This window comes from Rhodotorula paludigena (genome assembly GCF_050403205.1).
Source record: "Rhodotorula paludigena JCM10292 DNA, Rt_paludigena_JCM10292v1_ctg18, whole genome shotgun sequence".
Taxonomy (NCBI): Eukaryota; Fungi; Basidiomycota; class Microbotryomycetes; order Sporidiobolales; family Sporidiobolaceae; genus Rhodotorula; species Rhodotorula paludigena.
This window is the reverse complement of record NW_027481440.1, coordinates 113,770-129,192: the sequence shown is the minus strand read 5'-3', so window position 1 is coordinate 129,192 and position 15,423 is coordinate 113,770. Positions and strand designations below refer to the sequence as shown.

The 15,423-nt window shown below is 62.4% G+C and overlaps 4 protein-coding genes across 4 annotated transcripts; 2 read left to right on the top strand and 2 right to left on the bottom strand.

Moving 5' to 3' along the window:
- Positions 1–446: 446 nt before the first annotated feature.
- On the top strand, positions 447–2,465 carry CTK2 (Ctk2p; the record flags this gene model as incomplete). Its single annotated transcript, XM_076648736.1, has 5 exons — positions 447–700; positions 763–844; positions 916–1,053; positions 1,156–1,726; positions 1,798–2,465. The coding sequence occupies 5 exons, from the start codon at positions 447–449 to the stop codon at positions 2,463–2,465; spliced, it is 1,713 nt and encodes a 570-aa protein (XP_076505682.1).
- Positions 2,466–4,631: 2,166 nt separating this feature from the next.
- On the top strand, positions 4,632–7,167 carry JCM10292_001228 (uncharacterized protein; the record flags this gene model as incomplete). Its single annotated transcript, XM_076648735.1, has 13 exons — positions 4,632–4,838; positions 4,972–5,027; positions 5,101–5,158; positions 5,220–5,448; positions 5,503–5,622; positions 5,744–6,083; positions 6,146–6,377; positions 6,442–6,471; positions 6,529–6,601; positions 6,719–6,755; positions 6,800–6,864; positions 6,927–7,083; positions 7,146–7,167. 13 exons carry the CDS (start codon positions 4,632–4,634, stop codon positions 7,165–7,167), a joined length of 1,626 nt encoding a protein of 541 aa, XP_076505681.1.
- Positions 7,168–8,397: 1,230 nt separating this feature from the next.
- Positions 8,398–9,458, bottom strand: JCM10292_001227 (uncharacterized protein; the record flags this gene model as incomplete). Its single annotated transcript, XM_076648734.1, has 6 exons — positions 8,398–8,472; positions 8,569–8,756; positions 8,875–8,892; positions 8,979–9,130; positions 9,195–9,267; positions 9,368–9,458. 6 exons carry the CDS (start codon positions 9,456–9,458, stop codon positions 8,398–8,400), a joined length of 597 nt encoding a protein of 198 aa, XP_076505680.1.
- Positions 9,459–9,801: 343 nt separating this feature from the next.
- Positions 9,802–12,621, bottom strand: ATP2 (F1F0 ATP synthase subunit beta; the record flags this gene model as incomplete). The annotated part of the gene is made up of 11 exons (XM_076648733.1): positions 9,802–9,865; positions 9,932–10,022; positions 10,146–10,173; positions 10,235–10,309; positions 10,582–10,864; positions 10,969–11,068; positions 11,127–11,333; positions 11,390–11,779; positions 11,902–12,031; positions 12,210–12,280; positions 12,456–12,621. The coding sequence occupies 11 exons, from the start codon at positions 12,619–12,621 to the stop codon at positions 9,802–9,804; spliced, it is 1,605 nt and encodes a 534-aa protein (XP_076505679.1).
- Between the last annotated feature and the right edge of the window lie 2,802 nt (positions 12,622–15,423).

The following is a 15,423-nucleotide window of genomic DNA, read 5'->3' as shown; positions in this document are numbered from 1 at the left end:
CACGGACGGCGGCTGAGGAGGAGGTACGATGGTGTCGCGTTGTGGACAACTTCCGATTGTTCCCATTCTCGCCGCCTTTTCATGAGGTCTGTGCTTCAGGGTCCCTTCACCCGACCCTCTAGACTCCGTGCATGTTCGGACCAGCCAGACGATAGCGAGGAATGAACGCGAAAGTTGCGGGAGACCGCGCGGAAGCAAAGTCTCTGTGTTCAACCCATGCTCATGAGGAGTCGGCGTGTATCGGAAGGCCATAGAATAGCACACTAGTGCTCGCCTGGCCCAGTCAACGCATCTACTTGCCCATGCCGTCTTCCTGATCGTTCATCGCCAGCGTCTTGTGCTTGACCGCATCCTTGCCTTCTGCACCGCCGCCTTCTGCACCGCCGCTGTGCCAGCGCAGACTGCTGGCCGCCGCCTGCTCCTCTGCTGTACCGTGCACAGGCAAGATGCACCTCGTCGGCGTGCCTCCTCCTCAGCGGGCAGCTTCACCCCCGGCTGCACCGCCGCTCGCCGTCACGCGCGACTACCGCCCGTACTACGCGCCGCTCGAGGTCGAGCACCTGGTCCACCTGCACGCCTCGACGCGCTCGGCCGACCCGGCCAACCCGGACGAGCGCGTCGTGCTGAGCGACGCCCGGATCCACCACTACCGCCAGCTCGCGTGCGGCTTCATCGAGCGCGTCGCAAACCGTCTGGGCTTGTGCGTTAGGGATTGTTGAATGTCCAGACAAGGCAGCGAAGCTGACCCGAGGGTCCCTGCAGCCCGCGACGAACGATCGCAACCGCCCAGGACCTCTACCACCGCTTCCACCTGCACTTTGCCCTGAACGAGTTTGCCTACCAAGTGAGCAGCACTGTGCATGCGCTATGTTGCCTCAGTGCAGCGGTACTGACCCCTGCATCGCCCCACGCCAGGACGTCTCGCTCTCGGCTCTCCTCGTCGCCTCGAAGCTCGAGGATACGCTCAAGAAGCTTCGCGAGATCCAGATCGCCGCTTGGCAGGTCACCAACCTCCTTGAGGGCGGGAACGGGATGGGCGAGGGCGATGTGGCGGTGCGTTCAGCTCGCCTGTCTCCCCTGCACCCTCCAAGAGGTTTCGCTTGGGATGCTGCTGCGGATAGCAGTCGGCCGACGCTCAAAGTCTCTCACACACAGGTACAAGAGGCGCACCGGCCTCACCTGATCGGGATCGAGCGCCTCATTCTGCAAACCATCTGCTTCAACTTCAACCTCCATCGCTCCCTCGATCCCGTCGACCCGACCACTCTTCTGCCTTCCGCTGCATCATCCCTTTCGAACGATGCTCTCCTCGCTGCTGCGAGCCTTGCAGCACCCCCACCGACGCGCGACGCCTTCGGCTACCTCTTGCGCCTCACACAAGCGCTTCCCTCGCTCCCCCTCCCGCTCGTCCGCGAATCCTCCCCCTCAACTACCTCCGATACGACCGCACCACCCGCACCATCCTCCTCGCACGACGCGGTGCTCAAGTCGCTCACCTTCGCCGCCTTCCTCCTCCTGACCGACCTGCACCGCACGCTCGTGCCGCTGTCGTACCCGCCGCACACGTGCGCCGCAGCGTGCGTCTGGCTCGCCGGATTCGTGCTCGCGGCGGCTGGAGCGGGAGCGGAGGGTGACTTGGCGGCGGCGGGAGAGGAGGACGTCTGGGACGAGGAGATGGGGAGGACTTGGGCGCGAACGTGCGAGAGCGAAACGGAGGACCTTGACGGTGCGCGGTGTCGCTTTCCTCGCTGATCCTCTCCCATCTGTGCACTGACGCCGAGTGGCGTGCGTTTGCAGACATCTCGCAGGCCCTCCTCGACCTCCTCATCTCGCTTTGCCCCTCACCGCCCGTCTCCGCCTCTTCCTCTCTCGCGCCCGGCCCTTCTCCCCTCTTCTCTCCCGCCTCCCTCGCTTCTCCGTCCGAGCCATCCTCGCAGCCCAACGGCTCGAGCAGCTCGACCGCGCAGCCCAAAGCGCCCTCGACCGGCCTCTCCGAGCGCGACAAGCACCTCCTCGCAACCGGCGTCCCGAACATCTTTTCGCACCCGGCACTCCTCTTGGCAGCTTCGAGCAGCGCGACGGGTGCGGCCGGCGGACTGACGAGCGTCGATGCGCTCACGACGCTCAAGATCCGAGTGCGCGCCGCACGCGCGCGCCATCCTCCCTCGTCACCCACCGCGAAGCGCGCGCACGACGACCTCGGAGCAGATGACACAGCGCCCGAGCTGAAGCGCGCCAAGCGGTGGGCGGCGCTCGACGCCGGGCTCGCCGACGTCGGCCGGCAGCGGGACGACAAGCTGCAGCGCGAGCGCGTGCGGGCCGAGGAGCGCGCCGAGCGCGAGGCGGCGAGCGCGGCTGCGGGCACGGGCGGGGCGGGTGAGGGGAGGACGGAGGAGGATGCCGAGCGCGAGAGGAGGGAGAGGAGGGAGAGGGGCAAGCCGGGGAGCGTGAGGTATCGGTTCTGAGCGGCGAAGGACGCGGGACGCAGGGTACGTCGCAATCGAGTTTGACTTCATCCGTGGTTCAAGGAGCTGGGTCTGTCGAGCTAGGCTGTACAAAGGCCGAGTACGTGGACGGGGCGAGGTGGCGCCTGGGGGTTGGCGAGTGCGTGAAAAGGTCCATCGATGCGTCAGAACCCCATCAACAGCGGCAGTCTCATTCTGCTGACAACGAATGACGATTAGCAGGCTCGCAACAATGTATGATGCTGGCATCGCCATCGAGCAGCGGGCAGACGGAGCGAAAGCAGCTACGAGGGCGTGGCAAGACGACATCGCGGTCCAGCTATTGCGCACGAGTCGGCCAGTCTCGCCGGCCATCAGTGGTTCGAGTGCGGCGACGACTGGCACGGCACGAGATGCGGGTGAGGCGTACCGGCGCTGAGACGGCTAGCGCAGGTCGGCGTTGAGCCTGGGGGACAACGGGTCGGTCCAACGCTCTTCACTCTCTGCTGTGACTCTCACTGACACCCGTGTGCATGTCTGCACGGAACAGGTCGCTCGCCATGAGGTCTTTCCGGAGCATCTCGGGGGCTGTCAAGAACGACAACGGAAGCAAACGGTTCGTCTCATTTTGTCGCCCCTGTCTTCTCGCACCACTTGACTCGGCGTTATCTCTACTGTGGAAAGACGAGGTCGATGCTCACATGTCGCTGCGGCTCACTGCACGACATGTTCACCTCGTGCTCCTCGATGGCGAGTCGAGGCGAAATGCCCGCATCCCGACGCGCGCGCCATCTATCCCCCACGGAGCGCCCAGCCCTTGTCTCTTGCAGTAACTGACGCCTCGGCCCAGTACTTGCAGAAACCTCCATGTCGAGGAAACCTCTGTCGCACGAACGTTTCGGGTGGACCCGCTCTCTTTGCGCACCCGTCTTCACCCGCTCGTTCCCCTTGCGTCGTTCCTTCGTACCTGGTTCGCCGCATGCTTGCAACGTGCACGCAGAACGCGAGACGTGCCTCTCGACTTGTCGGCGCCTTTGCACGAGAATTGTCCGCTCTTTGCCCCCGTCGGCCCTTGGGCACGGGCCGAAATCAGGGCGGAGCGGCGCACCGATGTGGCTTCCCGAGCGCAACGTCCCGCTGTCTGGCAGGCCTCGTATCCAGCGCATGCTCGCTGCAATGCCGCGCCAGAAGGTCACAGCACGGATTGGCAATCGTGGCACGAACATACAGCAGCGCCGCCCGGCGACGAAAGCAATTGGAAGGTTTGCGTTGCGTCTGCAGGCTCGCCGAGAGATCGGGAGAAGGGAGGGCCAAAGGGCCGCAGGAGGACGCCGCCCGCGCGAGCGCGCCGGGCGATCACAGTCCGGCGTCGGGCGGGCACGACGGCCTTCATCTCGTCCCTCACTAGCTACGTCTGGGCCTCGGGCAACCCCGCTGGCGAGACTTGTACACACACTGCACAGCTCAGTGCTGCAGTGCCTCGCATGGTCAACTCGACCACCGAGAGCGCTGTCGACGGCGAGGAAGCTCTTCGCATTGTCGTCGCCCGCCAACCGCGCCGTTTGCCGCTTCCAAGGCTTTCTGCTATCGCTGGGCTCCGTATGAATGGCTCTGCATGCAGTTTGTCGCCCGTGCCCGCCCGCACCCGGCGCTAGGCGAGCGAGCTGTCCCTTGAGCTGTCCGATTGATGTCGACGTGGGGGGCGCCTTCCCTCGTGAGTGGCCAGGGCAGCGTCTCGCGCTGTATCGCATGGCCCGGGGCTACGCATCTTTAGCGTCAAACTGCATGCTGGGCCTCCTGTTTCGAGTCTCGCCAAGAGGAGGCGCACTTTCGGGGCCATTTCTCCTCTCTCCGTTTCTCGCCGGCCGTACGAAACCTGATCAAAGGTTGGCTCGGGAGCGCTCGAAACTACAAAGCGCACCCTCGATTGGTGGCCTGGGCATGAAGGGCCGATCATGCGCTCTGTGCGAAAGGTGACCGCCCACTGCGCCCACGTCAAATCTCGCTCGAGCGACAGCCAGCGCCCGACGCCTTCTTCTTGGGCTTTCGGGGCCTCCGCACCTCTCTTTCCTCTCTCCACACTCTTCCAGCTGAGCCCCCGCGCGCTAAGCCCCTCGTCCAGCTGCGAACCCTCTTCTCAATCTTCTCGCTCATCCCCGATTACACCGACTCGGACCCGCTAGTACAATGGGCTTCCCCAAGCTCAAGCGTGCCGAGACGGGCGACTCCACGAGCAAGAGTAGCTTCACCAGCTCGATCGACTTCGAGAAGGGCGGCGCGGCGCACCACCGCGAGTTCGCCACGGCGGCGCCTGCTCACGAGACCATCAAGGAAGAGGACGAGGACAACGTTGGCCAGGCCGAGTACCTCAAGTCGCAGCAGCAGGCTGAGATTGTGAGTCGAGTTCAGCACAAAAAGCCCTCCCGCCGCTACCCTTCACGCTCTTCCTTCCTTGCGGTCTGCCCTCGCTCGAAAGGGCGTACGTGTGCACAGTTACAGATGAAGCTCACTCTTATCGCTCAAACAGACTCCTGAGGAGAACAGGACTATCTTGCGCCGCATCGACTGGTTCCTACTCCCGCTGTGCGTCTCTTCTGCTTCTGCTCTTGCTGAGGCTCCTATAACACGGGCGCTGACTCCCAGCCGCCCTATGCAGCTTCCTTCTAACGCAAACGCTACAATACTTGGACAAGACAGCGCTGAACTATGCAAAGGTGAGCGGCGAGCGAACTCGAGCGTTTGCGGCCTTGACCAACGCCTCCTTCCTGCTTTCAGGTATTTGGCATGGACAAGGCCATGGGCCTCACGTCCTCCCAGTACTCGTGGACGGCGTCGATCTTCTACCTCGGCTACCTCGTCGCTCAGGAGCCTGCCGCCTATCTCATCGGTCGTTTTAAGTCAAACCGCGTCCTCGGCGGAACCTGCGTTATCTGGGGCGGCATGGTCCTTGCTATGCTTGGATGCCGATCTTTCGCCGCCGCAATGGCTGTTCGCTTCCTGCTTGGTACGCGACTGTGACCGCCGACTCGTGTTCTGTGCTGACTCGCACGCCGAACAGGTTTCTTCGAGGCCGCGGTCACCCCGGGTCTGTCGCTCATGACCGGACAGTTCTACACGCGTCGCGAGGCACCTTTGCGCCAGACGATCTGGTACAGCTCGGTTGGCTGGGGCGGCATGAGTACGTTTTCCTCGTTCTGGCCTGGTGCCCACACAACACAGGCGGAACCGTTGCGCCTGCACAACACGGGCTAGACCCTATAGAATCAGAGCATGTACTGATGAACATTGTTTTGGCGCAGTTGGCGCTTTGATGGCTGCTGGCATTGAGAAACGTTCGGAGGAGTCGCTCGCCGTCCCGCGCTGGGAACTAGTGTTCTTGATTCTAGGAATCCTCACGGTGTTCTGGGGCGTCATCCTGTGGTTCTTCCTCGCCGACTCGCCCTCGAACGCCTTCTGGCTCAAGCCCGAGTACCGCACTCTCGCTGTCGCTCGTGTTGCTGCGAACGGCGTCGGCATCAAGTCAAAGACCTTCCGCAAGGATCACATGTGGGCCGCCTTCATGGACCCTAAAGCGTGGTGCCTCACCATCGCCATGTTCGGCTCCTCAGTCCCGAACGGCATCCTCACCAATTTCTCTGGGTTAGTCTGCCGCATCTTCCCCTTTGAGCCGAATCTGTGCTCACTTGTCACACGCCCGCTAGAACAATCATCAAAGACATGGGCTTCAACACCTTCGACGCCGCCCTCCTCGACTGCGCCGGCCGCTCGTTCCAGATCATCTCTCTCCTCATCGCCGGTCTCGTCACGAAGTACTTTGAGAACACCCGCATGCTCATGGTCACCTGCGGCAACATCATCTGCGTCCTCGGCACCGCCCTGCTCTCGTTCCTCCCGACCGAGATGCACTGGGGCCGTCTCGTCGGTTTCTGGCTGGTGCGTTCGATTCTCTTTCGCACACTCCTCTGTGTGACTGACTCGCTTCTGACGCGCTGTGCAGGTCAACTTCCAGAGCGTTGGCTTCACCCTGGTGGGTTTGAGGAAACAACCTCTCCGAAGCAGTCATTGACCCTTTCTTCGCTGCCAGGGTCTCGTCATGATCTCTTCCAACATCGGTGGCTACACCAAGCGCTCCATCACGTCGGCCATGGTCTTTGCAGGTGCGTTCTGAGTCTCGAGTTGCCTTCCCACGGACCCGCGGGAGACGCGCGGCTATCCGCTTCCCACACGTCTCGCGCTCGACTCCACTCACTGATTGTGCTTGTTCACGGCTACAGCATATTGCGGAGGCAACATGGGAGCATACTGTCGTGCGTCGCGTGAGTGAGCACCCGAACTAACCTGACTTTGACGTGCAGGGCTGGGCCTCAGTTCATCTACGCCGACGAGCGGCCGCGCTACCAATCGGGTGCTCTGGCCATGAGTGCGTGCTGTGCTGCCTCTGTAGCTCTACTGCCTAAGGCTGACTGGCAGAAATCCCGGCAGTGATCTCCTACATCGCCAAGCTCGTCGCACACCTCGTCCTCTGGATCATCATGTACGCCTCGAACAAGAGCCGCGACCGCAACTTCGGCCCGGCCGACCCCAAGCTGGCTGCCGCTGCCGGCATGCAGGACAAGACCGAGTCGGTCAAGGAGAACCCGTGCGTATAGTGCTCGCGCTCGGCTTCTCCAATATTTCGACTCACGATCCCTCGCTTTTCAGGAACTTCCGCTACGTGCTCTAGACCTTGTGCGGCCTCGTATGAAGGTCGGTCATGATCGTGCAGACCCTTCCGGCTCGTCGCCGCGACAGGGACCGTCCCGACTGTCTCCCGGCTCCGTTTTCTTGGTTTCTTTCCGTGCGCATATCGCGTCAGTCATTCACAAGCTATCAGTGGAACTCGTCAGTGTCTCAGCCAGTGTACTTCATGCTCGGAGAGCGATTCCACGCTTCTACACAGTTGGCCTTCCTAACGAGAACGAGGGCAACGAGTACTGGACTCCTGCCTCTTTCTGCTTGCTTTACCGCCTTGAGTGTGTTTGTTGAGAACTCTCTGGGCTGCACGGCAGCTCAAATCGCCGTCGAGTCGAGTGCGCGAGCTGCCGACCGAACAGCCCGTTCTCGAGCTTTCCCCCCTTTCCTCGTCCCTGCTCGCTTGGATGCACGCGTCAACGATGGGCGCCCGGTAGACGCTCAGGGCTGGTCTGAAGCGTGACGAGGCATTGGCGACGCGGAAAGCTACGGAGTGGGAAAAACACGCCGAGGTCTTTACGATGGAGCAAGGCGCGCAGGGAACGCGCGAACGCGATGAGCGCACGCCTAACATTACGGGTTAGGGTTAGGGGTGACCGCCTGTATCACAATCCCGCACACACGGAATGTCAGCCAGAAGCCTCGGGAGGAGGAGGAGGCGGAACGCACATGCAGGAGGAGTCCCCGGGAAGGGGGTCGTACTCGCCGGCAAGGATAGCCTTGAACGACTCCACGGTCTTCTTGAGCGGGACGAGGGCACCTGTAGAGGGAGGAAGGGAAAAAGCGAGTCAGTCGGGGCTCCAACGGCCATGTCGACGCAGGGTCGGCATTTTTGCCTAGGGCCCGCAACATAGTAAGTGAAGGGAGACAACGCGCCCTCAATACCCGTGAAGACCTCGGCGACAGCGAAGGGCTATCACGAGCGACGGACCTGTACATGTTTGAGCAGCCGGTCACGAAGTAGGACGGGACGAGGGGAGGTCGAACTATTGAGTCAGCGAGTTGCGATTGTGGCTGACGCTCTTGACGCAAGATAACTCACCCCACATAAGCTGCGATGGAAAGAAGCCGAATCAGGCGAGGGAAGAGGGAAGGCTTAGCGATGGGCAATTTACACCCTGGCGACCATTTTGGCACAGAAGAGAGACTCACGGGTCCCATCCGCCGTTCCATGTCAGATCTCGCGAAGAGGCGCAAATGGCCAGTGGATGTCTGGCGTTGCTCATCGGCGAGCGAGCCAAGCGGGCGCGTAGTGAGGGTCGTACGTGAGCGAGTCCAGAGGGAAGCGGTCAATGAGCTGTGCGCAAGCAGTGTATGAGTCAATCAGCGACCCACCCGCCAAGAGTCGCCAGCTAAACTATGAAACATCGGGCGCGGTTTCGACGCAACGCACCTTGATGTCCGCAATCCGCTCCTTCTCCTTCTTGCTCTTGCCTGGCTTCTCCTTGACCCAGTCGTCCTCGGGCGGCAGAAAGATGCGGTATTCGTGCAGCGCGGCATCGAGCGACCAGTCGGTCACGAGGCGCAGGAGTGCAGAGAGTAGTGAGGGGAGGTGCCGTCCTTTATTGTCGTGGATCAGGACTGCGGGGGAGAGATTCGGTCAGCGTTGGTCACGCTCTTGCGGCCGAGACCGTGGTCGCGCAGCTCGCAAGAAGCGGCACAGTCATGCTTGGATCAAGCGGAGAGACCGAAGACTCGCTGGGCAAGTTGCGCGAGTCTGCGGAATACCGAGCGAGTCAGCACCGCGCCCGTACAGTGTCCCGAAACGAGCGCATTCCGCGACTGGAGCGCTGGCCGACGCACCGAGCACCTTTTCGAGCGCCTCGCGGACCTTGTCCTCGTCGACCTCGACGGCCGGGTCCTTGCTGACCTCGATGCGGAAGTGGAAGATCTGCAGCCCGCGTTCCTGCGCCCACGTGTGCGTGTCGGTGCGGTAGTCGTCGGTGGCGAGGTACCTAAAGGGGCGGGGAAGTGGGTCAGGGAAGGGAAGGCGAGGAGGAGAGGGAGGTGTAGGCGCACATGATGCTCTTGAGATGCAGCGAGTCGAGGAAGGGAAAGTTGGTCTTGTGCGGGTGTCCGGATCGGTACACGCCTGCTCGTAGGGCACAGGCAGGAGCAGCAGGAGAACGATCAAGTCGAGGTGGGGCGTCAGGTCAGGGTGGTCTCGCTCGACTTGAGCGAAGGAGGCGCACCGGGCAGGACCATGGCAAAGTTGAGTGGAGGAAACAGCACGCCCGACTGGTCGCGCTGCGCGACGAGCGAGTCGAGCAGCGTCGACGGCATGTTTGCGGACGATGAGGCGGAGTCGCGACAGCTGGGTCCCGTGAAGCGTAGGCTACTGCTCGTGTACTTCTTGGTAGGAGCTGTAGCGCGGAGCCAAAAACGTCCAGCGAGAGCGGCCCGCGAACGAGCGATGCGGTCGAAGTCAACATCCTCCTCGTCGTCCTCTTCCGCTCTCTCTCGCAACACACCGAACCCGGATAACGTGAGCACCGCATAACGCTTTGGGAATTTTCGAGAACGAGAGAAGAGAGCGCGAGAGAGAGACAAGCCGCCTCGGGGAAGGGGGGGAGGATTCTACGGAGGGGCACGGAAACGAGGCAAGACGTCAAACAGCACCGGCTGTTTAGTTGCCCATCTCCGCGGCAAGCTTCTCGGCCTTCTTGACGACAGCGTCGACGTCGCCAACCCTGGTAGAAGGAGAAAGTCAGGACGAGGCGGGAGGAGGAGGAGGAGGAAGGGGAGCCGGGACGCACATGTAGAAGGCGTTCTCGGGAAGGTGGTCGTACTCGCCGGCAAGGATAGCCTTGAACGACTCGACGGTCTTCTTGAGCGGGACGAGGGCACCTGCAGAAGAGGAAGGGAGAACCGAGTTAGGCGAAGTTCAAACGGCCAAGTCGACGCAGGGTCGGCATTTTTGCCTAGGGCCCGCAACATAGTAAGTGAAGGGAGACAACGCGCCCTCAATACCCGTGAAGACCTCGGCGACAGCGAAGGGCTATTACGAGCGAACGGTGAGCACGACGAAGAGGGCAGAGGCAAGAAAGGGGTCGTCGCACCTGCGACATGAAACGCTGGACCTTACGCGCACGCTCGACGGTGAGCTTGTCGGCCTCCGAAAGCTCGTCCATACCCTGTTGCGCGGAAAGGGGGGAGGGAAGAAGGCGAAGTCGCGAGGTGAGGAGGGGGAGGAGAGCGAGGCGAAGGTCAGCACTCTGATTTCGCAAATCGCACGCGAGCGAGATTGGCACTCACCTGTAAGAGCGACGCAAAGGCACATAGGCGCGCGCCGGACGCAAGAAGGGAGGGAAGAAGGGGGCAAAGGCATAGTCAGCGCTCTGTTTCTGAAACCAACACCACCGCGCTTCTCGCACTCGAGTCTCCAGGACACCAGAGCCAGACTCACGAGAATGGCAATAATGTCCTGGAGACCCTTGTAGTCTTGCAGGAGCTTCTGGGTCTGGGTGGCGATGTCGTAGTGCTCCTGGCCGACAATACGCGGGTCGAGCATGCGCGACTTGGAGTCGAGCGGGTCGACGGCCGGGTAGATACCGAGCTCGGCGATACCACGCGAGAGGGTGGTCGTGGCGTCGAGGTGAGCGAAGGTCGTGGCCGGGGCCGGGTCCGTCAAGTCGTCAGCGGGGACGTAGACGGCCTGGACACAGGTGATCGAGCCCTTCTTGGTGGTGCTGTGCGTGGGAGACAGGTCAGCTAAGACGCACAACTCCGGTCGAGAGGACGAGCGCGAGGCGAATCGCGACCCGACCCGGCCAAGCGAGTGTCGTCAACGCACGTGATGCGCTCCTGCATGCCACCCATGTCGGTCGAGAGCGTGGGCTGGTAACCGACAGCGGACGGGATACGACCGAGAAGGGCAGACACCTCCGAACCGGCTGCGCGGGACAGACAGGTCAGCGCGACGAGCACGCGAGGCAACCGAGGCGGACGCACCCTGGGTGAAGCGGAAGATGTTGTCGATGAAGAGGAGCACGTCCTGGCCCTCCTCGTCACGGAAGTACTCGGCGATGGTGAGGCCGGTAAGGGCGACACGGGCACGGGCACCGGGCGGCTCGTTCATCTGGCCGAAGACGAGAGCGCACTTCGACTTGTCGTTCTCAAGCTGGATGACACCAGTCTCGATCATCTCGTGGTACAAGTCTGCAGCGGAACGAGTGAGCCGGGCTGCGCGGGAGACGGGTGACAACGCGACGCACCGTTACCCTCACGGGTGCGCTCGCCGACACCGGTGAAGACCGAGTAACCACCGTGGGCCTTAGCGACGTTGTTGATGAGCTCCTGAATCAGGACAGTCTTGCCGACACCGGCACCGCCGAAGAGACCGATCTTGCCGCCACGGGCGTAGGGGGCAAGGAGGTCGACGACCTTGATGCCGGTCTCGAGGACCTCGGGCGCGGTCGACTGGTCGACGTACGCGGGCGGCTCAGCGTGGATGGGGAGGGTCTTGACGGCCTTGATCGGGCCGCGCTCGTCGATGGGCTCGCCAACGACGTTGATGATGCGGCCGAGGCAGCCGGGGCCGACGGGGATCTGGATGGGCGCGCCAGTGTCGACGACGTCCTGGCCACGGACGAGACCCTCGGTACCTGTCGACGTGCACAGAGCAGCGTGAGCAATGCGATCGAGTGCGGCGGGGGACGCGGGCACGCCGATGCCGAGCGTAGCCGCGACCACCACGGGCGAGTTGCGGGGGGCGAAGCGGACGCACCGTCCATGGCAATGGTGCGGACCGTGTTCTCGCCAAGGTGCATGGCGACCTCGAGAACGAGGCGGTGCTCAAAGCCCTGAACCTCGAGGGCGTTGAGGATGGGCGGGAGGTCCTCGGTGTCGAACTGGACCTGCGCGCGTCGGGAAGAGCGAGGAATGCGTGCCGTGGTCAGCAAGTGGCCCTCCTGCCTGCCTTCATCCCGTCGCGCCCTCGTGCGCGTCTCTGGCAGAGTGCGAGCCGAGGCCGAGGAGAGGGTGCGACGGGTGCGAGGGGGAAAACGAGCGAAGCGGCGGCGGCGGGGGGCTCACATCGACGACGGCACCGATGACCTGCTTGACCTTGCCGACCTGGTTCTTGGCGGCCGTGGCGTACGAGCGGGCTGCAGGGCGCGTCCGGGCGGGGCCGAGGCGCGGCGAGAGCGCGTGAGTGCGTGTTCACCCGCGAGGCGAGGTCCCACCCTCGCCGCCCGTCCGCGCCACCCACGCCGCGGGCGGGCGCGCGAGCTGGACAGGGCGGCCGCTGGGACCTCGAGCAGACCCGGAATTGGCACGCACGGGCAGCCGCGGCCTGGGCCGGGCGGGCAAAGGCCTTGGGGAGGGCGGCGGCGGGCGCGGGCGCCTTGGTCGCGAGCGAGCGGGCCGCGTTGAAGACGGCGGCGTTCTTGCGGGCAGCCCGGAGGGCGCCGCGGTTCAGGACCTTGACCTGCGCTCCGCGAAGCATGGTTCGACGTCGAAGTGCAGAGAGAGCGGGAGCGACGAGGGCGCCCGCGCACAGGTCGAGCTCTCGCCCGCGCGCGCAAAGCCTGCACAGGGGGCCGCCGCCCGCCCTTGCCTTTGCTCTCGCTCTCGCCGACCTCCTGCTGTTCCTTGCACCCCGTCTGGCCGCGAGACCTGCCTCGCCGCCCCGTCCTTTCCCTGCCCCCCTCTCGGCTCTCTGCGCGCGCCTCTCGCTCGTCTCTCCTTCGCTCGCGGCTTCGCTCGTTCCTTCGCTGCGCCGCTGGTCGCTGTCGAGGCTGCAGACTCACGCAAAAGCGTACAGTGCGGTGCACTGCCTGCATGCACAGTCCCTTGCACCAGCCTCTGCTTTTGCGGCTCAGCTTTGGTTGCCGATCCCTACTTCTACTTTGCTTCTACTGCTCCTTACGATGGATCAGTACCGCCTTTCCAGCCGTGGAGACTTCCAGACACGCCAATGTGCTTACAGCCTTGGCCACACAGTTGGCCGCCGCTTTGCAGCGCTGTACTGGTTGCGGTTGAAACAATGCTCAGGGGGTTGCTGGAGGAGGACCCCCATGATTGTCGTCACAAGTACACACACATCCTCTCCAGTCCGCCACAGCCTTTCAGAATACTCTTGAGGCGCAGGCTACACATGCTGCAACCAAGAAGACGGCGCAAGCAACTTGCAATGTGCCAAAAGCGGGTCTACAAGCACTGTGAGCAATCACCCGGCCAGTCTGCACCCAACCTTAGAACGTGAGCTGCTGTCCACGTGCATCTGGGCGCAAGGGTGGCCTACAACCTATTGCAGTGCTTCAACTGGCTTGGGTAAACCAGCAGACTTGCTTTGCCCGCATATTCTCCTTCTTCATGCTCGGGCTAGGCGGCTGTGGCCTACCCTCATATGCTTGGTGTGTTTCATTGTCTGATTCACAGCCAGCACCTTGGCTGCCTTGTCCTTGACCCGGCCTGTCACAAGTCAGCTGCTCGCGCTCGATGCCATTCCACAACTCAGCCTAAAACTACATAGTGTGCGGCCTGGCATCTCAGGCAGAATGAGGCGCACCCAATAACCGTTGCTCAACAAGAAGCGCTGCAGGAGGTATGAGTCCTGCAACTTTGCCTGTCACCTCTGCAGGACATGCTCAACGGGAGACAGGAGGTGAAGGGACAGTCTCCGTCCTAGCAACCTTCCTCCTGCGCCTTCCAATGGACAAGCCCCTCAAGACTGTTGGTGCCTGTGACCAGTTGTGGAAAGCTGCCGTTTGAGCAATTGGCCACCTTCTGCCGGTGCTGAGGAGGTAGAGGCACACCCACTTCCGTAAGCCGGGCAGGTCGAGCATGCGCAATTTGGCGTGACCCATCAAGCTGCGCAGGACAGTGAGGATGATGGCTGGCTCACTGGACAGCGGAAGCGTTTGACTGCGGATGTGAGTTGAACGTCAGCATCCTTGTCCTGTGAGTTGGCAGGTCAGCACAGCTGAACACACATCCTTGACATTGCCGTCACTGCGAGCACAGCGCCGGTCAAGCGGTGAAGCATGTGCCGCCTCTTTGTTGGCAGGCCTGCAGGCGGGACAACAATGGTCGACCCTACCGCGTCCGCCAAAAGCGCTGACTCTGTCGCCTCAGCGAGCAACTCCTGCGCCTTCCAGCGTGACGACGCAGTTGCAACCTGCGACTTGATCTGTACTCTGCCCCCGTACTGCTCAATCAAGCAGGAAAGTGTGTCAATCGGGCTTGACATTGATGCCCAGATCTGAGGTGCAGTCTGCTGCCAGAGGATTGTCGTGCGGCGTGAGAGAGCTGCAACAATTGCATCAGGCCCGTACTTGCCACCCAATTGAGTCTACAGGCAGATGAGACGCACCAGAGGCAGGAACAGCTTGTTTTTCTGGTGCAAAGGGAGCCAGGCTCACAAGATAGGTCTCGCGAGCCGCCTGCTTCTCCTCCTCACGCCCGGGCTTGCCAAGCTCCTCCACCCAGTGATCCGCCTGAGCGTCCAGCTGCGCACGCAAGACGCGTGGACAAGGCGCTGCCTTTGCCCACCCGACGCCCACCAGCTCGTTCTCAAGTGCGATGACGTCGACCGGCTTGTCAAAGGCAACACTGCCGTGTCCGAGATTGTCATGGACGCAGCAGGCGCGATAGGCGCTCTCATTGGTCATCTCACCATGAACGCTGCCGCGAGTGCACTCTTTGCTGCACCTGGCAACACCCTTGTCTGCGTTGAGAGCCACAAACGTTGAGGACGCAAGTGTGAAGGAGAACCGGGATGGGGACATGGACAAAGGGAGACGAGGTTGTGCAGGCTGAGGTCTCAACCTCGCCTGCGGGACGGCGAGGCGGTGCTGTTGCTTCCTCATGCATTGCACCACTCGCTTGTCTCGCAGGTACGCCCCTCTGTTGTGTTCCGTAGTGACCATAGACTGTATTGCTCACGCATCGCACCGCTTGCTCGTCTTGTAGCCCGTCTCCCGCTTGTCTCGTTGCCCCCAGATTCTTGCAGCAAGCAAGGTTGTGGTGGAGAATGCAGACACTCCAGTCAAAGATGCGAGGAAGTCAGTTGCCAAAGTGGACAGAATCGCTCTGCGCCCTCACACTTGCCAGCATTCCCTCCAATGTGACGAGCACCAAGCTGCCCTCCCCAGTCACCTCAACGGCAGCAACAATCTCGCCCTTGTGACCGTTGTTGTTGCGCACGCGAGCTTCATGCGGCTCCTTCCGCTTGGCTGCCTCCGCAAGAGCGGCAAGCGCGTCGAGGCCCTCATGCTGGATGAGGGCAGCAACAATGCCTTCTTTG